The 23,540-nt window shown below is 45.9% G+C and overlaps 1 protein-coding gene across 2 annotated transcripts in view; it reads right to left on the bottom strand.

The window, feature by feature from the left end:
* The window catches only part of LOC123758469 (Ankyrin-repeat, SH3-domain, and Proline-rich-region containing Protein), a 303,178-nt gene that overhangs the window by 265,739 nt on the left and 13,899 nt on the right, over positions 1-23,540 (bottom strand). For both annotated transcript variants that reach the window (XM_069322576.1, XM_069322575.1), the window contains exons 2-3: positions 18,892-19,033; positions 15,548-17,236 (exon numbers count right to left, since the gene is read on the bottom strand). In XM_069322576.1, the coding sequence (XP_069178677.1) occupies positions 15,548-17,236; positions 18,892-19,033 (1,831 nt within the window). The remainder of the gene's footprint in view (positions 1-15,547; positions 17,237-18,891; positions 19,034-23,540) is intronic.

Raw genomic sequence — 23,540 nt, forward strand, 5'->3', positions numbered from 1 at the left:
ATGCATGTACTGTATATACATGCAAATTATAGTTTGTTTACTAAGTTTGATCCATCAATCTAACCTAAATTACACACATACAGTTCAGTTTCATTCAAAAAGATGTAGGGAGCGTGTGTCAACCGTGAAGGACATGGGGGAGGGGTGTGTCGATCATCACGTCATCACCCAAGAGTTGCCTAGTTGGCTTTTTCTATAATTTTATTTTACTTAAATTTTAATGTCTTTATATATGACTTTAACAGGTGAAGGAATTAACCCGTTATGGTTAGGAAATTAATGGGCAATAATAAGATGGGTAAATTTATGAACTAGTGAATTAATTAAATACAATCCAGGAATAGCTAGAGGTTATCTAGAGATAATTTCTGGGCTTCGATAACTTCAATATATTGTGAGTTTCGATGAGCAATTGCAAATATTTTTTCTATACACGTTCCAAACAACAATTACTCGGTTACGATACTGTTGTTTCCACATAACCTGTTTAATTAAACAAATAAATAATAAATTTAAGTGTTTACTGCTTTGTGGTTGTTCAATAAACCCCTGAACTATATGTTTAAAACATCTCTCACCCTGTCCATGGAGGACAGAAGAAAATGTATATATGCTGGTTAGCATTGTAAATGTCTGGCCACGTTTGTGGTAGAAAATAATTCATCGAGGGCTTGGGGGAGTAGAACTCGTAGAACCCCATCCAGGTACAATCCAGGCACCTCTGTTACTGTCACCGTTGCACTATTATTGTCACTGTTACACTATCACTGTACCTCTGTTGCTGTTGCAGTATTATTTGCAATGTCCCTTCTGTTATAGTCAATATTGCACTATTGGTGTCACTATCTCTGTTACTGTCACTGTACATCCGTTCTTGTCACTATTGTCAAAATTGTCACTGTCGTCATAAGTATTGTCACTGTCGTCATAAGTATTGTCACTGTTGTCATAAGTATTGTCACTGTTGTCATAAGTATTGTTACTGTTGTCATAAGTATTGTCACTGTTGTCATAAGTATTGTCACTGTTGTCCTAATTATTGTCGCTGTTGTCAAAATTGTCACTGTTGTCATAAGTATTGTCACTGTTGTCATAAGTATTGTCACTGTTGTCATAAGTATTGTCACTGTCGTCATAAGTATTGTTACTGTTGTCATAAGTATTGTCACTGTTGTCATAAGTATTGTCACTGTTGTCATAAGTATTGTTACTGTTGTCATAAGTATTGTCACTGTTGTCCTAATTATTGTCAAAATTATTGTCGCTGTTGTCAAAATTGTCACTGTTGTCATAAGTATTGTCACTGTTGTCCTAATTATTGTCACTACTGTCATAGTCACTATTGTCAAAATTATTGTCAATTGTCAAAATGATTGCCACTGTTGTCCAAATTTTCACTGTTGTCAAAATCATTGTCATTTGCACTATTATTGTCACTGTACCTGTTACTATCACTGTTGCACTAGTATTGTCACTGTACCTGTTACTCTCACTGTTGCACTAGTATTGTCACTGTACCTGTTACTATCACTGTTGCACTAGTATTGTCACTGTACCTGTTACTATCACTGTTGCACTAGTATTTGCACTGTACCTGTTACTATCACTGTTGCACTAGTATTGGCACTGTACCTGTTACTATCACTGTTGCACTAGTATTGGCACTGTACCTGTTACTATCACTGTTGCACTAGTATTGTCACTGTACCTGTTATTATCACTGATGCAACATTACTGTCAGTCCCTGTTCCCATCACTGTTGCTCAATTGTCACTGTCAATTACTATCACTATTGCAGTATTGTAGTCATTCTGTTGCACTATTATTGTCAATGTCCCTCTGTCACCGTTGTGCCACTTATACCTGCACTGTTGTGTCACTGATTCTTGCACTGTCACACTCCTGTGCCACTGATATTTGCTGTCACTGCTGTGCCACTGATACTTGCACTGTCACACTGCTGTGCCACTGATACTTGCACTGTCACACTCCTGTGCCACTGATATTTGCTGTCACTGTTGTGCCACTGATACTTGCACTGTCACACTGCTGTGCCACTGATACTTGCACTGTCACACTCCTCTGCCACTGATACTTGCACTATCACACTCCTGTGCCACTGATACTTGCACTGTCACACTGCTGTGCCACTGATACTTGCACTGTCACACTCCTGTGCCACTGATACTTGCACTGTCACACTCCTGTGCCACTGATACTTGCACTGTCACTGTTGTGCCACTGATACTTGCACTGTCACACTGCTGTGCGACTGATACTTGCACTGTCACACTCCTGTGCCACTGATATTTGCACAGTCACACTCCTGTGCCACTGATACTTGCACTGTCACACTGCTGTGCCACTGATATTTGCACTGTCACACTCCTGTGCCACTGATACTTGCACTGTCACACTCCTGTGCCACTGATATTTGCACTGTCACACTCCTGTGCCACTGATATTTGCACTGTCACACTCCTGTGCCACTGATATTTGCACTGTCACACTCCTGTGCCACTGATACTTGCACTGTCACACTCCTGTGCCACTGATACTTGCACTGTCACACTCCTGTGCCACTGATATTTGCACTGTCACACTCCTGTGCCACTGATACTTGCACTGTCACACTCCTGTGCCACTGATACTTGCACTGTTACACTGCTGTGCCACTGATACTTGCACTATCACACTCCTGTGCCACTGATATTTGCACTGTCACACTCCTGTGCCACTGATATTTGCACTGTCACACTCCTGTGCCACTGATACTTGCACTATCACACTCCTGTGCCACTGATACTTGCACTGTCACACTCCTGTGCCACTGATACTTGCACTATCACACTGCTGTGCCACTGATACTTGCACTGTCACACTGCTGTGCCACTGATATTTGCACTGTCACACTCCTGTGCCACTGATATTTGCACTGTCACACTCCTGTGCCACTGATACTTGCACTATCACACTGCTGTGCCACTGATACTGTGACTAATTCTATCACTGTTGCTGTTTCCGTCACCGTTGCTACCAGTCACTATTGCCGTTCGTCACCGTTGCTGTCCCTCAATCACTGTTCACCGTTGCTTTACATTTCCAATCACTGCCACCTTACAAACAAAACAACATCACCCCCCCCCCTCCCGTTCGAAACTGCAACACCGCACTTACGAACACCCCCTCCCGAACGCCCCCCCCCAAGCTCCACACACACCAGGTTGATTGATAAATAAACAAAGATTAAACCCCCCCAAAAGAGGTGGCACGGGCATGAATAACCCGTAAACAAAGGTTGATCCCAATACACAAGTTCAGTCAACCCAGTGAGTGGGTGGGTGACCATATACAGTTGATGGGGGGGGAAGAGGGATGGATTGGGGGGGATAGGGGGAGGATAGGGGTTAGGATGGGGTGGATAGAGGTGGATTAGACTGTCAACTGTCTATCAGTATGGGCTCACCTGCGGAAAATGCCGGTGAGGCGTCCCTCCTCCTCCGGGGTGACAGCAGGTGTATATATACACAGATGTCAGCTCTCTTCTCTCCCCCCCCTAGTACACACACCTGTATATCCCCCCCTACGCACACACACACACACACACGGGTCCCCGGCACACACCCTGAGGTGCCCCCGGACACTGCTAGGCAAGAGGGAGCGGCGGGAGAACTCCTCCACCACCGGGACCAAGAGGCGCACCACTGATTCAAAGTTGGTGTAATGGCCGCCTGGGCCAGGTGATGGGGCTCCCCGCGCACCTGCGAGGGCCCCCGCCGCAGCCCTCGGCCCACCTGACCTGGGGCTCCCGCAGGGCCCCACGCTGCAGACTCCACCCTCACCTCAATACCTTACAAGTGTTCACACAGGTGTTCAAACACATGTTCACACGGGGGGGACACATACACATGTTTCACTATAACACATACAGATGGCATAACGCACTTGATATCTCGCCACGACGCATTAATGCGCAAACACACTCACCTCAACCTTAGACTTGGCGAAACCTATTATGTTCGTTGACAAAATTTGTTTCAAAACGCTCAACATTTTTTTAAATAATATACACACTTAACATGCGTTCAGCGATATACTTCACAAGATATAAACCACCGCTATAGAGACCTATATAACCACTAAACATCACCACCCAAACGAACACGAAAGAAAAAAACCGTAAAGCAAATACCACGAACATAAATGATCCCCGACCGACGAAGGATAAAGAAAACGGTCGCAATAAAGGAGAAAAATAAAATAGCCTGGTAACGCAATGTCAAAATGTAAACAGAGCGAGAGATGTAAACAAGGTTATGGAAGTACACAACGCCCGCCACTCTACTCCTGCACACAAACAACACACCAATACTGTCTACGTGATACTATATGACAACAGCCACTATAGAAAACGAAAATATATGAAAATAGAGTTCGGAATGCAACAGCGTACCTGGAGCATTGTGGGGGAAGGGGGGGGGGGGAGACCCTCACGCTGCGTTGAGGTCCCCCAGGTGTGGTGGTGGTGGTGCACAGGGCCTCACGCTGCGTTGAGGTTCCCCAGGTGTGGTGGTGGTGCACAGGGCCTCACGCTGCGTTGAGGTCCCCCAGGTGTGGTGGTGGTGCACAGGGCCTCACGCTGCGTTGAGGTCCCCCAGGTGTGGTGGTGGTGCACAGGACCTCACGCTGCGTTGAGGTCCCCCAGGTGTGGTGGTGGTGGTGGTGCACAGGGCCTCACACTGCGTTGAGGTCCCCCAGGTGTGGTGGTGGTGGTGCACAGGGCCTCACACTGCGTTGAGGTCCCCAGGTGTGGTGGTGGTGCACAGGGCCTCATGCTGCGTTGAAGTCCCCCAGGTGTGGTGGTGGTGGTGCACAGGGCCTCACACTGCGTTGAGGTCCCCCAGGTGTGGTGGTGGTGGTGGTGCACAGGGCCTCACACTGCGTTGAGGTCCCCAGGTGTGGTGGTGGTGCACAGGGCCTCATGCTGCGTTGAGGTCCCCAGGTGTGGTGGTGGTGCACAGGGCCTCATGTTGCGTTGAAGTCCCCCAGGTGTGGTGGTGGTGGTGCACAGGGCCTCACACTGCGTTGAGGTCCCCCAGGTGTGGTGGTGGTGGTGCACAGGGCCTCACACTGCGTTGAGGTCCCCCAGGTGTGGTGGTGGTGGTGCACAGGGCCTCACGCTGCGTTGAGGTCCCCCAGGTGTGGTGGTGGTGGTGCACAGGGCCTCACGCTGCGTTGAGGTCCCCCAGGTGTGGTGGTGGTGCACAGGGCCTCACGCTGCGTTGAGGTCCCCCAGGTGTGGTGGTGGCGCACAGGGCCTCACGCTGCGTTGAGGTCCCCCAGGTGTGGTGGTGGCGCACAGGGCCTCACGCTGCGTTGAGGTCCCCCAGGTGTGGTGGTGGTGCACAGGACCTCACGCTGCGTTGAGGTCCCCCAGGTGTGGTGGTGGTGGTGGTGCACAGGGCCTCACGCTGCGTTGAGGTCCCCCAGGTGTGGTGGTGGTGCACAGGACCTCACGCTGCGTTGAGGTCCCCCAGGTGTGGTGGTGGTGGTGGTGCACAGGGCCTCACGCTGCGTTGAGGTCTCCAGGTGTGGTGGTAGTGGTGCACAGGGCCTCACGCTGCGTTGAGGTCTCCAGGTGTGGTGGTGGTGGTGCACAGGGCCTCACGCTGCGTTGAGGTCTCCAGGTGTGGTGGTGGTGGTGCACAGGGCCTCACGCTGCGTTGAGGTCTCCAGGTGTGGTGGTGGTGGTGCACAGGGCCTCACGCTGCGTTGAGGTCCCTCAAGTGCGGTCGCAAATGTCCACACTTCTATTGTCGCTGTTTGTATAGTTTATTTTGGGAGAGACGCACGCAGTTCTCTTTCCTGAGGTAAACAGAACTTAGCGACTGACAGAACTGCTCGAGGCTTCACAAAGCTCAGTACGAGGCTTCACAAAGCTCAGTACGAGGCTTCACAAAGCTCAGTACGAGGCTTCACAAAGCTCAGTATGAGGCTCCACAAAGCTCAGTATGAGGCTTCACCAAGTTTGTTTCCAGAAGCAAACAGAGCCTAGCGACTGGAAGCCACGCACCAGCCCCTCACTAGGCTCTGTATTAGGCTTCACCGAGCTTGGCAGCGGTGCACGAGGCTTGGGGTAATGATGGGGCGTAGTTCACCGGTGTCACCGGGCCGAGTGCACACTCCAGGATACAAGGTTATGTTATCATGCACTCAATAGCCAGCAACTCATCACCGGACTCCAGACAGCGCATCGCGCGCTTCTCTCACCGATCCGTGAAGGTATAACCGACCACAACAACAAAAAATTAAAACTTAACAAAATCGGCTTAGGACAAAACGAATAAAAGAAAATAGAGAAAATGATAAATAAATACAATTTTAAAATTACATTGAAATGAATGAAGAAATGAGAACCCAGTATGTGGTAACACTAGCAAAATATGATGGCTGGCGATTTTTTTTTTTTTTATAATTTCAATTATGAGAGAAGGGAGGAGTATCCTGGATGGTAATTGTAGGTAACGATGGTAGTATTGTTGTCGTGGTGATTATGGGGTGGTGGTAGAGGTGGTACCTAAGGTAATTATCAGGAGAAAACACTAAACTAGTACGACAATGACACCACAACGCAGCCTCTTCGGTAACATACCTCGCATTTTGACCTATAAATCCCCCTAAGGCCAAAGACTGATGTACAGAATATCAGAGCGACTCGCAAAATTTACGTGTTATGTTATCCTTTACGATAACATTTAAATTCCATTTGCGGGTTCGGTTAGGCTCGGGGTTATTTAGCACATCAGTTTAGCGACGTAGGGAACACTGCAGAGGGAGGGACTGCACCCTTACAGTCTAGCTTACCTCCCTGTATCTTACTCATGGCTCTACACACCATCACCATATTCTCTCACCAGATATAATGATAATGTAAACAAAACAGCATGGTTCATAATATGGCGGCGAAGTTGCAGACAGACGACACTGTCTGAACTGTAGCCTCGTCCGATACCGAATATTACAATACCCGTCGCTAACGTCTTTATTAAAAATAGCAGCAATACACAATTCGAATTTGGGAATTATAAATATACTTGGGTACATGCATATTTTTGCAGCTACCCTGCCTGGACTGTATGATGGATTACAGAGAGCCGTCACCTGTAGCCACCGGCCACAGGTAACGGTAACTCAACCTGGTTCTGGCAACCACTGTGGCGCACAGTCTGGTCCACGTTTTGTGCTGCTTTTTTGTAATTAACACATTTAGGTACATGTGCATTTGTGCAGCTACCACTGCAAAACAAGAGAAAAAGAGAAGAGAGAGAGAAAAAAGAGAGAGACTCTTGGATTCATATAATCCAAGACTATATGAAGGGAAGTACAGTGTGTCAAAAAAGCTAACTAGCTGATGCTAAAAAAAATCCCCATCACACAGGATGGTTAGTCATACAGAGGCATGTGATAGGCAGTCTGCACTGGCAGACTCCGGAAGCATTTTGAAAATATCAACAACACAAGATTGAATAAGGTAGCAGTGGTAATACAAGTCGCCATCTCGCAGCATGGTTAGTCATACAGGGCCATGTGTTTAATAGCCTGCACTGGCAATTTTTGGGTATACTGTGAGGATATCTTCAAGAACACGAGAGTGAATAAAGTAATTGCAAAGCTCCAGGTACCTCATGCCAACTGGTCTGAAAGGTCTAATATCTAGATTTCAGCACAACTATGTTCACAATCTACGGATATTTCACACCAGAACACACAAAACTGAGTTTTCTTTGATACATACTTAAAGGGTAACTAAAAAAATTACTTTACAAATTCACCTGAGTTTTGTATGTGTGTCTACATATGTATGGATGATAGAATAATCACAAAAAAACATGCGATTCGTTTATGCGTAAGTATCCACTAGGAATAGATTGATTGATGAAGATTAAGCCACCCAAGAGGTGGCACGGGCATGAATAGCCCGTAAGTGGTGGCCCTTTCGAGCCATTACCAGTATCAAAAGATGATACTGGAGATCTGTGGAGGCGCAACTGCACCCTGCGTGACGGGAGATGTCTCCCGGACCAAGTGGTGACCAAATGGTGCACTAGGAATAGGAAACGAAAATGTCGAACGTTTTCGTGTTTGACTACATTATCAAGGACATAAAAGTGTGGGATTATATACCCAACTATTGTAATCACTCAGTTAATTGGACCAATTCATGCACAATTGTTGAGTGTAAATCACTTACTGAAAGAAATATCATTGAATCTTCAGTTATGAAAAGTAGTGAATTAGATAATATTAATAAAGTCCAGGATTATAAAAATTAGATAACTTTATAACTGGTAAGATTTGTGATAGGTATAAAATTATGTAAGTATAAGTCTTACGGGTTATTCATGCCCGTGCCACCTCTTGGGTGGCTTAATCTTCGTCAAGTGTAGTACACTCTAAGAATGAAGGAATACCCAGTTAATATCCACTCGAGCATCTCACATTCATGTCACTTCAACCAATCGATATTTTAGCTTATGGATCTTTGTTTAGTCAGGTTTATTTGGGTATATATTTTGTTATTGTGCACCCCATACTTATGATGTGAGTGGTAGCGCAAAAAGGATTACAGAGGGCACAAAAGGTCTTTATCGGAAATCATATGTTGTGTCCTAACGGGCTATTCATGCCCATGCCACCTCTTGGATGGCATAACTTCACCAATCAAGCTCTTGGACCCCGCCTTTCTAACCGTCTGTTGTCAAATTTACCGACTCGCGATCCATTTTTCCTAATTATATCTACTGCATATATTTCACACACACACACTGGCATAGTTTCATTCACCCTGATACCCCTGTTCACGTAGCAGTAAATAGGTACCTGGGAGTTAGACAACTGCCAGTTTATTATAATACTTATTTACATATTACTATAATAATTATTTATCAAAATAGTCGTGTATTGATAAACAAATCCACAAGGGTCGTGACGAGGATTCGAACCTGCGTCCAGGAGCATCCCAGACACTGCCTTAATCGACTGAGTTACGACAGTGTATTGATAGCTTACGTCTGTCTGCAGGCGATGAGTCACAATAACGTGGCTGAAGTATGTTGACCAGACCACACACTAGAAATTGAAGGGACGACGACGTTTCGGTCAGTCCTGGACCATTCTCAAGTCGAATACGTCTGTCTGTCTTTAACAGTCATTGACTGGGATGGATGGATGTGGCACAAACAAGGAACAGGTAACATATACTGAGATGACCACGAGATTGATTGATTGATGAAGATTAAGCCACCCAAAAGGTGGCACGGGCATGAATAGCCCGTAAGTGGTGACCCTTTTGAGCCATTACCAGTATCAAGAGCTGATACTGGAGATCTGTGGAGGTGCGACTGCACCCTGCGTGACGGGAGATGTCTCCCGTATATGTGTCCGAGGGTGACCACGAGACACAAAGGCTCAGTAAATACAACAGGTGAATAATACAACAAACTACAGTAGTACGAGATGTAATACGGGACAAGAACAGGAACTGGGCGGCATTTAGCGAGGATCAGAGGAAATTACAGGGTCGTTCCAAAGAGATAAGCTTGCCCAATTTAAGGTTATTTGAGGCTAGTCCTTAAAAATTAACTTAAATTGCCCAATTCCAGACAGTTAGCAAATGTTCAGGACCGCTGCGTGTGCCCATTGGCTACCTTCACCGTTCAGCCTTGATATGCCACTCCGTAAAAAATCCAACCTACTAACCTTACCAGAAAGGTAAGTAACCCACCTAACCCATCGGTCCGAGGTATAGAAATCGTCGATATTTGCGTGCGGTTACTGTTCTTAGCAAGTCGCATTTGTAACGTTGGCTGCCATTACGTAAAAAATGCGACCTATTAGTTGGGAGAGTTGGATTACATCACAGTAGTTTGACCTTCACCCTCAGACCTGATTGTTAACATGTCAATAAATATTATAATATAATTATTGATCAAAATAGTCGTGTATTGACTACAAAACAGTCGTCCATTGACTACAAAATAGTCGTGTATTGACTACAAAATAGTCGTGTATTGACTACAAAATAGTCGTGTATTGACTACAAAATAGTCGTGTATTGACTACAAAATAGTCGTGTATTGACTACAAAATAGTCGTGTATTGATTACAAAATAGTCGTGTATTGACTACAAAATAGTCGTGTATTGACTACAAAACAGTCGTGTATTGACTACAAAATAGTCGTGTATTGATTACAAAATAGTCGTGTATTGACTACAAAATAGTCGTGTATTGACTACAAAATAGTCGTGTATTGACTACAAAACAGTCGTGTATTGACTACAAAATAGTCGTGTATTGATTACAAAATAGTCGTGTATTGACTACAAAATAGTCGTGTATCGACTACAAAACAGTCGTGTATTGACTACAAAATAGTCGTGTATTGATTACAAAATAGTCGTGTATTGACTACAAAATAGTCGTGTATTGACTACAAAATAGTCGTGTATTGACTACAAAACAGTCGTGTATTGACTACAAAATAGTCGTGTATTGACTACACAAATAGTCGTGTATTGACTACACAAATAGTCGTGTATTGACTACACAAATAATAAGATTCATATCATATATATTATTTTCCACAACATGTGCCACGTGTAATATATATATATAATAATGTATAGTACCTTTATGTATGCGTGTTAAAGATATGTAAACCACTAATGGAATTTGAATTATTAAATTATTAATTTTATTATAAAGCTGAAAACTCATGATAAACATATTTTAGGCTACAATAATTATAACCCTAATACCAAATCGCCAAGGGCCAGATTCACGAAGCAGTTACGCAAGCACGTACGAACCTGACCATCTTTTTTCAATCTTTGGCGGCTTTGTTTCCAATTATTAAACAGTTAATGAGCTCCGAAGCACCAGGAGGCTGTTTATAACAATAACAACAGTTGATTGGCAAGTTTTCATGCTTGTAAACTGTTTAATAAATGTAAACAAAGCCGTCAAAGATCGAGGAAAGATGTACACGTTCGTAAGTGCTTGCGTAACTGCTTCGTGAATCTGGCCCCAAATTTCTAAAATGTCAGAAGTCCAGATGTTCCAAGTTAAAACCTCTAACACCCTCAAGACAAAAATAATTGTTTTCGAGAACCTTTTCACTTATGACACTTTTAAGCAGCTTCCGAACCACTTGGGCTGGACGGTAGAGCAACGGTGTCGCCTCATGCAGGTCGGCGTTCAATCCCCGACCGTCCAAGTGGTTGGGCACCATTCCTTCCCTCCCCCCCCCCCCGTCCCATCCCAAATCCTTATCCTGACTCCATCCCAGTGCTATATGGTCGTAATGGCTTGGCGCTTTTCCCCCTGATAGTTCTGTTCCCTTTCACTCTCCTCCTGTGACCATTCACTCATGGGAGCGGCCAGTCACTCACCCCTCACCAGTACACACCTCTCGTTGCAACCCGTTCTCACAATTTCTTTTAGTCAATATTGACTTATTAAATAAGTGCATATGTGACATACTAATTTATTGTGAATATTTCAGTTTACCTTGAAAAGCTTCATAGAAAACACCGACCTCACCTAACCTTCTTAGTATGTTAAGATAAGCATCTTATTGCTTCGTAATTACAATTATTACCTAACCTATACCTCGTGTGTACTGACCTCCACCCGTCATTGGCTTAACCTCATTATCTTGGAAAATGTGTTCAAGGCGTTCATGAGGTCTCGGTTGAACAAGTCGTTCACCTCGACCCAGGTGTTCACTCACAAGTGTAAATACACAGAAGTATGGATCGTCCCTGGGTGAATACTTACCTGCCTCGTCCCTGGGTGAATACTTACCTGCCTCGTCCCTGGGTGAATACTTACCTGCCTCGTCCCTGGGTGAATATTTACCTTAATAAGACATTAAGGCATCAACATTCGTAATAAATTAAGTCGATCAAATCGCTGAAGAAAACAAATGAACTCTATAATCTTACCAATCGGTACATGTGTAAGAATCCCATGGCTTCCTGTCGAATGTGTTGACTAATTTCCTGCACTCAGACTCGTCGGTTCAGCAGAGACCTCGCTTCGTGCAGGTCCGCGTTCGATCCCCCGATGATGGTTCAAGCAGATGGGTAACATTCCTTCCTTACATGTTTACACTTTTCCTCATGTCTCTTGCAAGTGCTATATCATGATTCTGGCTTTGGCTGTCTCGTAATTACTTTTATTTTTTCCTGAGGGAGTTTTGATAGTGTAGATAGAAGTATTTTCACGTTCTTGCGATGGAATTAGTGTGAAGTATTATTAGTATTAGTGTTGTGTTGACCCCATTAGTGTTCTTCCACCATTGGAGTGGCCGGTACTCACGGAGTGACGCTAACACTTGAGTGTCCACTCTGACGTAGCCTCATCTTCCCCACAATCATTGTCAACTATCTATATTGACCGCCAACGGCCATCAATACTCGACATGGTCACCGAACTTGTCATAACATTTCCATCATCACAATTATTTACCTTATATACACGTCTTGCCATTAAAAATAATAATCTTTATTTTCCTTGTTGTAAACTGGCCCCAAATTCCCCCCCCCCCCCACCAGACACACACACGATGACAAGTCACTTCACATTATTTGAAAAAAAAACACGATAAATAGCTACGTTTTCCTTTTATAACATTTTAATGCATGTTTTTTTAAGTATTTCAGTGACGTTTGCAACATTAATGTTGCTTGTAAAATTAACTCGGACGTGACACGCTTAACACGGGATTACTATTTCGGAGGAAAACAGAGTTAGGTTAAATTCTTTAAGGTCGCAGTTTGGAATATAAATATAAATAAAAAACATAAAAAATAAATAAAAACCACGTTAAATAGGTTTAAAAAAGGTTTGATAAATCATTAAAGGTTCCCTACAACTGTAAGAAGTTTTGTCAACAAAAAGTTAGTGAGAGGGCGCGTTGGGCTTGGCTTTCGTTCCACCAGCCCCTGCAGGGGTCTGGCAGGGACGACACTGTGGACCACCAGCCCCTGCAGGGGTCTGGCAGGGACGACACTGTGGACCACCAGCCCCTGCAGGGGTCTGGCAGGGACGCCAGTGTGGACCACCAGCCCCTGCAGGGGTCTGCCAGGGACGCCAGTGTGGACCACCTGCCCCTGTACTAGTCTGGCAGGGACGCCAGTGTGGACCACCAGCCCCTGTACTAGTCTGGCAGGGACGCCAGTGTGGACCACCAGCCCCTGCAGGGGTCTGGCAGGGACTCCAGTGTGGACCACCAGCCCCTGCAGGGGTCAGGCAGGGACCCCAGTGTGGACCACCAGCCCCTGTACTAGTCTGGCAGGGACGACACTGTGGACCACCAGCCCCTGCAGGGGTCTGGCAGGGACCCGTTTGGACCACCAGCCCCTGTACTAGTCCTGTGGTTAAATAATTTATACCAGCTGGCGAGCTGTTTTCCGCCTGAGGTAGCCTATTTGAGTTGCCTGTAACTTAGGCGCGAATCAACTCAGTGCGAGAGAACTAACCCAAGTTTTGGAGACATGAATACTGGTGGTAGAGCAGTCCGGACTAAAGTTACCAAAGTGTGAATATCAACTACAAGTTTGTTACTGTCGGCTGGTGTGTAACTGCTCAATATAGGAGCCGGTCGGCCGAACGGACAGCACGCTGGACTTGTGATCCTGTGGTCCTGGGTTCGATCCCAGGCGCCGGCGAGAAACAATGGGCAGAGTTTCTTTCAACCTATGCCCCTGTTACCTAGCAGTACAATAGGTACCTGGGTGTTAGTCAGCTGTCACGGGCTGCTTCCTGGGGGTGGAGGCCTGGTCGAGGACCGGGCCGCGGGGACACTAAGCTCCGAAATCATCTCAAGATAACCTCAAGAAGATATCTGGTCCGTGGCGAGAGCACTTCAGGGAACTATGGGGACACGACTACCATCCTTGCAATTACAAACGTTCACAAAATTTTTTATAACTTGATTTAAACATACAATACAGTTTTTTTCTAGAAACAAGACGTGTAGTACATATGTAAAACAAATTCATTCGACAGTTGTTAATGAATGGTCGACACGCACCGCTCCTGTGCCAGGTAAGTCCACTACGGGCTCACCATAGCCCGTGCTACTTGCCCCGCTCCTGTGCCAGGTAAGTCCACTACGGGCTCACCATAGCCCGTGCTACTTGCCCCGCTCCTGTGCCAGGTAAGTTACGGGCTCACCATAGCCCGTGCTACTTGCCCCGCTCCTGTGCCAGGTAAGTTACGGGCTCACCATAGCCCGTGCTACTTGCCCCGCTCCTGTGCCAGGTAAGTTACGGGCTCACCATAGCCCGTGCTACTTGCCCCGCTCCTGTGCCAGGTAAGTTACGGGCTCACCATAGTCCGTGCTACTTGGAACTTGTTCCGAGTAGCTGAATCTATAACAACAACAACAACAACACATAACAGCTTGTGGAGGTCTCCCAATATACCTTAGTGACGCCGCTAATTACTTAGATAAACTGTTTTTGTATTATAAACCTTTGCTTTAAATCAGCAGAAATAAGCGACTAGTAGCGCAGTGGTTAGCATAGTCGACTCACAACACTTTGGCCCAGAGTTAGATTCCCGGGCAGGGCGAGGTGTTTGGATGAGCATATGTCCTTACCCATGATGCCTGTGTTCACCTAGTAGTTAATAGGTACATGGGAGTTACCCAGTTGTGGTGGGTTGTAAATTGAGGAATGATCAGCCGCTGGCTAGGGGTCCCTCGGCACGCTTATCAGTTGTGTTCTCCCCGAGAACACACAGCGAGCTGGTGGACGGTGTTAACACCCAGCCCCTCTCACGTGACAGTCTCCCAGACATTACGGGCTCACCATAGCCCGTGCTACTGGAACTTATTCTTCTGAGTAGCGAATCTTAAACAACAAACAACTCCCAGACGCCTGTCACGTGTTACACCTGCTGGAGATACTCGTTGACTTCTCTAATATTTGAGATTTTTTTATAGGGAAGGTTGGGTGAATGACATAATTAACTAAGAAATACATATTACTTAAGATTATTTCCTTTAAATCTTCAACGTAAGAGACAAGGGGAGACAAGGCCAAGGAGTTACAGTGTGGAGCAGACAGGCAGAGTCCACACTCGGGGTGGTGAACCAGTAATACCAAACAATTAGACAGTTCAAAATATAGCTGGGAAAAATCCTGAGAAATACCGGGGGGCTCACAAAAGTTCTGGGTCAGGATTCGTGAAGCATTTATGCAACCACTTAGGCAGCCTTTACATCTTTTCTTAATCATGGCGACTTTGTTTACATTTATTAAACAGCTTACCAGCTTATAAATTTCACCTGAATTGTTACAAACAGCCTCGTAGTGCTCCGGAGCTCTTAAACTCTTTTATAAATGTAAACAAACTCTCCGTGATTGAGGAACATGAATACGATTCACGAGAGGTTGTATATATTGTTGATGACTCCTGATGCTGCCGAGGTGTAAAGTGACTCAGACTAAAGTGAATTGTTCATTTGACTCACCTGAATGTCTGCGTCGTCGTGGTGAGTGTCGGAGGTGGAGGGCCTGGGGGTCCTCCTTCAGGTACTCGTAGAGCGGGTCGGAGTAGGACCGTCTATGGATGGTGCGGTGTGTGGTGGTGCGCCTGGAGGGTCGCTCCTGGCTGCTGCCCAGTGAAGGCAGCGCCGTGCCTACCCCACCATGGGGAGGGGCCTGCCCGCTCCCTACCACATCACTGATTCTATGTGATCTACCACCCTGTCCTTTCCTTCCACCTGCACCACCACCGTTCCATTGTTCCCTGAGAGCTTTAGCCTGAGGGGGACGCTCATGCACTTGACTGGTGGCGCCCCTGGCTACTGCCCACTGGCCGGGAGCGCCATTGTTACGGTGATCCACACTCTTAAACTTGGTGGAGTGCCTGAGCCCGCTGGTGTGCGCCTGCACACTGCTGCCCTGGCGCGGTGCTGGGTGTCCCGGGCTGTAGTTTGTACTGAAGTTCACTCTGTCGGACCTCACATGTCTCTCACTCTCGTCACTCACTGCGCAGCGACCTCTACTTGGCGCATTGTTATTGTCGACACGCTTGCTATCACTGTTTCTAACTTGGAGATCACGACCCGCGGAACTACGGATGTCCCTCGTGTGAGAGTTCGGCGGCAATGCATAGTTAGACTGAGTACTCGGTTGAGGAGCCTTGCTTGTGAAGTGGTTCTGAAGGAGGTGCCGTATATCACTTTGGCTTGGGTTTGGGTAACTGGCGCGAGCGACGCGACTAGCCTCGTCTCCCGTGTTATTGACTATTGAACAGTTACCGCTGACTTTATCATATCCATGCTTTGTACTTGACAGTTTGTGCTCGGAAGACCTTAACTTTTGTTTTTTACTTATCACAGGGCTCAGGTTTCTATTTCTATGCGTTTTATCTAAGTAAATTTCATTTGTATTATTGTAAGCTTTGTGAAGATTATATTTGTACAAGTTTTCGTTGAAATAATTAGGTGAGCCATTTTCTATGGTATGTACAGGTAACATTCGTTTTCTGTGATCAACTTCTGCGCTAAACCGCGATTCTTGAACATTTAATGGGTACCGTTGCTTAGGATAATTCAACGGGGCTTGTACAATTTCCTGAGATTTTAACGGGAGAGATGAAGTGTGAGATCGACCACGCACAAACGGAGAGCTGGCAGACGGTCTGCGGGGGCCGGAGCTCCAGTTATGTGACGGTCGCCTCAAAGGCCTACTGCTGTGACGGGTTAGACCATTTCTGCCGAAGAACCACTTCCCGAAAATATTCCTCGGGTTGTGGGTATGAGAGTTATAGGACGAATCGGCTTCGCCATCACTGCTTACCACCACCAGCTCATCGCTATCGTCCAGAGACCGAGACAGGGGCGGGTCGTCGAAGGCAAATCCTACACCGCCCTGAGGAAAGACGGGGGTCGATAGACCACCGTTGCTTAGAGGAGGACGAAGCTCCGGACCAAAATCCTTGAGTTCGTCCTTGAGATCGTACAATTCCCAAGGACTTATGGGATCGCTGTCCTCCTCATCCTCCTCCTCCATATAGGATGACTTAGAAAAAGCAGCGAGGGGGTCCGCCGTGTGGTCCTTGTGGGTGTAGGAAGCGGTGTAGGAGACCTGATCCTTGAGACCGTTCCAGAGGCGTAGTAGCTCCAGCGGTCTCTCCCATCCGGCCACCACACGCACTGTTAACACAAGAATATGTATATTAGACGGTATATATGTATATATGTATATTGGACCATTCTCAATCGACTTGAGAATGGTCCAGGACGGACCGAAACGTCGTCGTCCCTTCACCTTCTAGTGTGTGGTCTGGTCAACATGTATATTAGACTCCTCCGCTACACTATCAAGTGGAGTACAGTATACATGATCCCACCAACAGTACTAAATCAATACTACTCGATCATCATTACTCACAATCAACGATACTATATCACTATTACTGACAATCATTAATACTTAACTTACAGTATTCCATCAACAGTACAGTATTATTCATCTGGATTACATAGCCTCGCAGGAAACTATATATCTACAATTAGTCTATTTGCCTAAATTCAGATCGAATAAAAGAAGTTAATCAAGACTAACAATTCCTTGTGGTAACATCATGTTAATCTCGTATATATATATATATATATATATATATATATATATATATATATATATATATATATATATATATATATATATATATAATATATTATATATAATATAACTGAAAACTCACACCCCAGAAGTGACTCGAACCCATACTGCCAGGAGCACTCTGCATCTGGCGTACAGGACAGCTTAACCACTCGACCAACACGACCGGACAAAAGAGGATGGTAGCCGAGGCTAATTCCCCATCCCCCCGCCGGCACTCTGATGGTAATCTTCGGCATGGTATTTTATCAATTACCTCATTCTTTGATATCATCCTCTTTTGTCCGGTCGTGTTGGTCGAGTGTTTTTTTCATAAATATGTCATTAAATACCCATGTTTTAATCATTACTCTTTTGGAAGATGATTACTCAAGATAAATGGTCTAATTATTGATGGGACTAATTGCCACGTGGCCGGGGACTATAATTACACTACTGTCAAGGGGAAGGGGACTTGTAATTAGTAATTGTATAATTGTAACTTGTATAGTAATTACTATAAAGGCTAGGAGATTGATTATTTCGCGGCTGATGGATGAAACAGTCCGTAAATATTGGACCATTTTTGACTGGGGAAATAATTTTACCGTTGATCGAAGACTTAATTTCTTCATGGCTAGGAGACTAATTAATTCCTAGTCTCCTGTGGCGAGGAGACATTATCTCCCTGCCTAAGTGACGAATTATCCCCTGATTAGAATTAATTCCCTGTTACTAGTACTAATTCCCTGTTACTAGTACTAATTTTCCTGTGACTAAGGTTGTAATTATTTAATGAGGTAATATATTATTCTACGATAAGTCTCATGCAGTCGTCTGCCCACAATAGCCGGAATAACGGCAACAGCCCAATACTGACATTCTTTACCTTGTTCGCTGTTTTAGATTTAGCTACTCAGAACGAAATGTCCATGTAGCACGGCCTATGGTGAGCCCGTAACATTCTTTACCCGTCAATCTTGTTTATGTACAAACCTATTACCGCCACACCTCACTCAGACACCTACAAGTGGACAGGCTTACCTGAAGGTTACCTTGAGGTGCTTCCGGGGCTTAGCGTCCCTGCGGCCCGGTCGTCAACCAGGCCACTAAACTTTACATCCAACCTTTACTGTATTGTAGATTCCCATTCTTTACCAAATCCTTTGGACATCAAAACGAAGTCAAAATGTAGTGTTGAACGTACCTCCGAGCGGTGAAGCCTCCAGCAGGTGGGGTAAGGGGTCCCCGGTGTCCCTGACACAAGCGGCCACGTCCCTGAAGGTGGTGACGGGTGTCAGGGGCACCCACGACACTCCCCCGTCCTCCCGCCACACGCCCAGGATCTCCTACAAGAGAGACAGATCGGTCTTATGGTCCTGTAGAAGGCGAGGGAGCTGGAGGTAGGCACCAGTCTACAGTGTTATGGGTAAATACTTACACAGTAAACACACACACACACACATATATATATATATATATATATATATATATATATATATATATATATATATATATATATATATATATATATATATGGAGAGAAGGGAAAATAGGAGAGGGAGAAAAGTGTAATGGGGGAACATTAGGTGAAAGGGGAAGGGTGGAAAGAGTGGGCGAAAAGAAGGGGGGGGGAGACAAAATAACCCGGGCACCGCCGGGTACTCCTCCTAGTATATATATATATATATATATATATATATATATATATATATATATATATATATATATATATATATGACACAACTCTCCTAAACACGAGAGTCAAGTATACAACTTTAGAACACTTTCCCACCAGGAGACTCGAACCCTAGCCAGCACAGAAGCCTTCCAGCAACTGGCATAACAGGTACGCCTTAACCCTCTCCACCACCTGCTCAGACCCTTAAAATACTTGACCCTTGACCCTTGTATACTTGACTCTCGTGTTTAGGAGAGTTGTGCCTTAAGCATAGACACTGTGTCTTCCCATATTAACAGGGACTTGATGAAATTAACGTTTAAATGACCCCTCACTTGCTCTAGTGCTCTTGGGAGGTGGTGATCTTTGTGGTATTTAAATACTCCGAAATTACCATCTCTTTTAAGGGTCTGAGCAGGTGGTGGAGAGGGTTAAGGCGTACCTGTTATGCCAGTTGCTGGAAGGCTTCTGTGCTGGCTAGGGTTCGAGTCTCCTGGTGGGAAAGTGTTCTAAAGTTGTATATATATATATATATATATATATATATATATATATATATATATATATATATATATATATATATAATTATACACAAAATATGAGAATCAAAATGCGTGTAATAAGAGGCGTGATCTACCGGAAGTGGCCGGGTGAGTGTTGCCATCACCAGTGTTTGTTGATATCATAACTGCATTATTGCCATCTTATGGTCAAATTTAATCTCTGCTGTGTAATCTTACCATCATTACGAACTTAAAATGTTATACACACCTTTCAATGTGAAAAACCATTGCTAATGATTGTTTTGCAGAATGTACCCCCCAAAAACTTGTTATCAATGCGACATTGTAAACATTATGAACTCGTTCACATCCATTGAGGAATAATACCAACCTGATTTCTTTTTTACCAAGCGGTATTACCACCTTGAAATGTTTTTGCTGATGTTCAATACTGCCATTGTTATATTATGTTCAGAAGACTTATCTTGATATTAGTCTATTAATCGTTATTTTTTGTGTTAAGCCTTTTTGGCGCGCAGGGAGGCTTGTGTTGGTTGGTTTGTTGAAGCGTTACACTGCGACTCCGTTCATGGACATTCCGGTGGTGTGTCCGTGTCCACCAGTGGTGTGTCCGTGGCCACCAGAGTCCACCAGGTCCACCAGTGGTGTGTCCGTGGCCACCAGAGTCCACCAGATCCTCCAGTGGTGTGTCCGTGGCCACCAGTGGTGTGTCCGTGGCCACCAGTGGTGTGTCCGTGGCCACCAGAGTCCACCAGGTCCACCAGTGGTGTGTCCGTGGCCACCAGTGGTGTGTCCGTGGCCACCAGAGTCCACCAGTGGTGTGTCCGTGTCCACCAGTGGTGTGTCCGTGGCCACCAGTGGTGTGTCCGTGGCCACCAGAGTCCACCAGGTCCACCAGTGGTGTGTCCGTGTCCACCAGTGGTGTGTCCGTGGCCACCAGAGTCCACCAGTGGTGTGTCCGTGGCCACCAGAGTCCACCAGTGGTGTGTCCGTGTCCACCAGTGGTGTGTCCGTGGCCACCAGAGTCCACCAGTGGTGTGTCCGTGTCCACCAGTGGTGTGTCCGTGGCCACCAGTTGTGTGTCCGTGGCCACCAGAGTCCACCAGGTCCACCAGTGGTGTGTCCGTGGCCACCAGAGTCCACCACAGGTGTTCCCAGTAACCTTAATTCAAGAAAATTTCTATCCGAGCTCCAAAAATAATCTCTTAAATAACGACAAGAACGGCTGCTGCTGTACCCCGGTCCCGCCCAACACGCCCTCCTGGGGGACAGACCGTCTACCTCGGGTTGCAAGTAACGACAAGGACACGTGGCCAGGCAGATGCTGGTCGTCCTCGTGGCCTGATCAATGAAACGTGTGCAGAGATAAGGCCAGGAGAGGAGTGGCGGGGTCTTGGACCAGCTCCAAAAGGTGTCTGGCTGGTGGCTGGGACCTCCACTCTCACCTACGGCTCCTGCCCTCCGACTTGAACAATTCCGCCACCTCACCTACCTTACATTTCTTAATAAAACCAAATCTCCATTTACCCCCCGAATAAATACGACACCAAGGGCATGAGCTGACAGTACAAGGGCAATAGTGAGGACACAGCGAGGACGCCGTCTGTGTCGCAATGTGCAGTTTCCAGCCAAAATTATAACAAAATAACGCATTTAACTTTTATTTTAATATTCCAGTAAATTAGTACAAAAATAAGCAAATGAGAGCATTACGGGAACGTGTCTATAGGACCCTTAGTTGGTTAATAGATAAGATAAGGGAAATTGTATGCGGACTTTTGTCCCATACGAGGCAGCTGCTATTGTCCCATACGAGGCAGCTGCTATTGTCCCATACGAGGCAGCTGCTATTGTCCCATACGAGGCAGCTGCTATTGTCCCATACGAGGCAGCTGCTATTGTCCCATACGAGGCAGCTGCTATTGTCCCATACGAGGCAGCTGCTGTTGTCCCATACGAGGCAGCTGCTATTGTCCCATACGAGGCAGCTGCTGTTGTCCCATACGAGGCAGCTGCTATTGTCCCATACGAGGCAGCTGCTATTGTCCCATACGAGGCAGCTGCTATTGTCCCATACGAGGCAGCTGCTATTGTCCCATACGAGGCAGCTGCTATTGTCCCATACGAGGCAGCTGCTATTGTCCCATACGAGGCAGCTGCTGTTGTCCCATACGAGGCAGCTGCTATTGTCCCATACGAGGCAGCTGCTGTTGTCCCATACGAGGCAGCTGCTATTGTCCCGTACGAGGCAACTGCTGTTGTTCCATACGAGGCAGCTGCTATTGTCCCATACGAGGCAGCTGCTATTGTCCCATACGAGGCAGCTGCTATTGTCCCATACGAGGCAGCTGCTGTTGTCCCATACGAGGCAGCCGCTGTTGTCCCATACGAGGCAGCTGCTATTGTCCCATACGAGGCAGCTGCTATTGTCCCATACGAGGCAGCTGCTGTTGTCCCATACGAGGCAGCTGTTGTTGTCCCATACGAGGCAGCTGCTATTGTTCCATTCGAGGCAGCTGCTATTGTCCCATACGAGGCAGCTGCTGTTGTCCCATACGAGGCAGCTGCTATTGTCCCGTACGAGGCAACTGCTGTTGTTCCATACGAGGCAGCTGCTATTGTCCCATACGAGGCAGCTGCTATTGTCCCATACGAGGCAGCTGTTGTTCCATACGAGGCAGCTGCTATTGTCCCATACGATACAGCTGTTATTGTCCCATACGAGGCAGCTGCTGTTGTCCCATACGAGGCAGCTGTTGTCCCATACGAGGCAGCTGCTATTGTTCCATACGATACAGCTGCTATTGTCCAATACGAGGCAGCTGCTGTTGTCCCATACGAGGCAGCTGTTGTCCCATACGAGGCAGCTGCTATTGTTCCATACGATACAGCTGCTATTTATATCCACCCAACTCGCTCACCTTAAAGATGGCGACACCGTTCTCTGGAAGTTTTACAAGTATTCGGAGAAAACTTTCAATAATCTAACACGTATCTAAACCACACAATTATCAGTGTACTTTGTCTCTCAACCTCTTATACATAAGCCAATGAAGCTTTATACAAGCAGTTAGTGATGACCTGCACTGTGCAAGCAGCTAGTGATGACCTGCACTGTGCAAGCAGCTAGTGAACACAATACCATGAGGCTATCCGCCTATGAGATAATACTCCCTCGCGTTCGGGAGACTTTGCTTCATTATACAACTGTAACACTATGTTTTATCTTGTTATAAACATCAAAAGAACTATATGTATGATTTATATCTCATGTGTATATATATTTCCTCTCTTAAGGTGATAACAGATAGAGCCCTCTCCCCCTCCCCTTCCCCCACAAAATTCTGGATGCTGACGTCACTTCCGTAAACATATTATGACGAGAAATAATTCATTCGGGGAAGTCTACCAGACTGAATAATGTAACTAATATTGTAAGTTTAGTGTAAATGTATATGGTAATGTGTGTAGAGGTGTTCACATACATAAATGTAGACTTTAACTGGGTTTAACATATGGTGATCTTAGGCTAGCAGACTCAAAAATTGACACTAGGGAAGATGCGAACGGTCGGTTGTGATTATCTGAGAGGAAGGTGTGGCCCAGCAGGAAGGTGTGGCCCAGCAGGAAGGTGTGGCCCAGCAGGAAGGT

Source organism: Procambarus clarkii, chromosome 11 (genome assembly GCF_040958095.1).
Source record: "Procambarus clarkii isolate CNS0578487 chromosome 11, FALCON_Pclarkii_2.0, whole genome shotgun sequence".
Classification (NCBI taxonomy): Eukaryota; Metazoa; Arthropoda; class Malacostraca; order Decapoda; family Cambaridae; genus Procambarus; species Procambarus clarkii.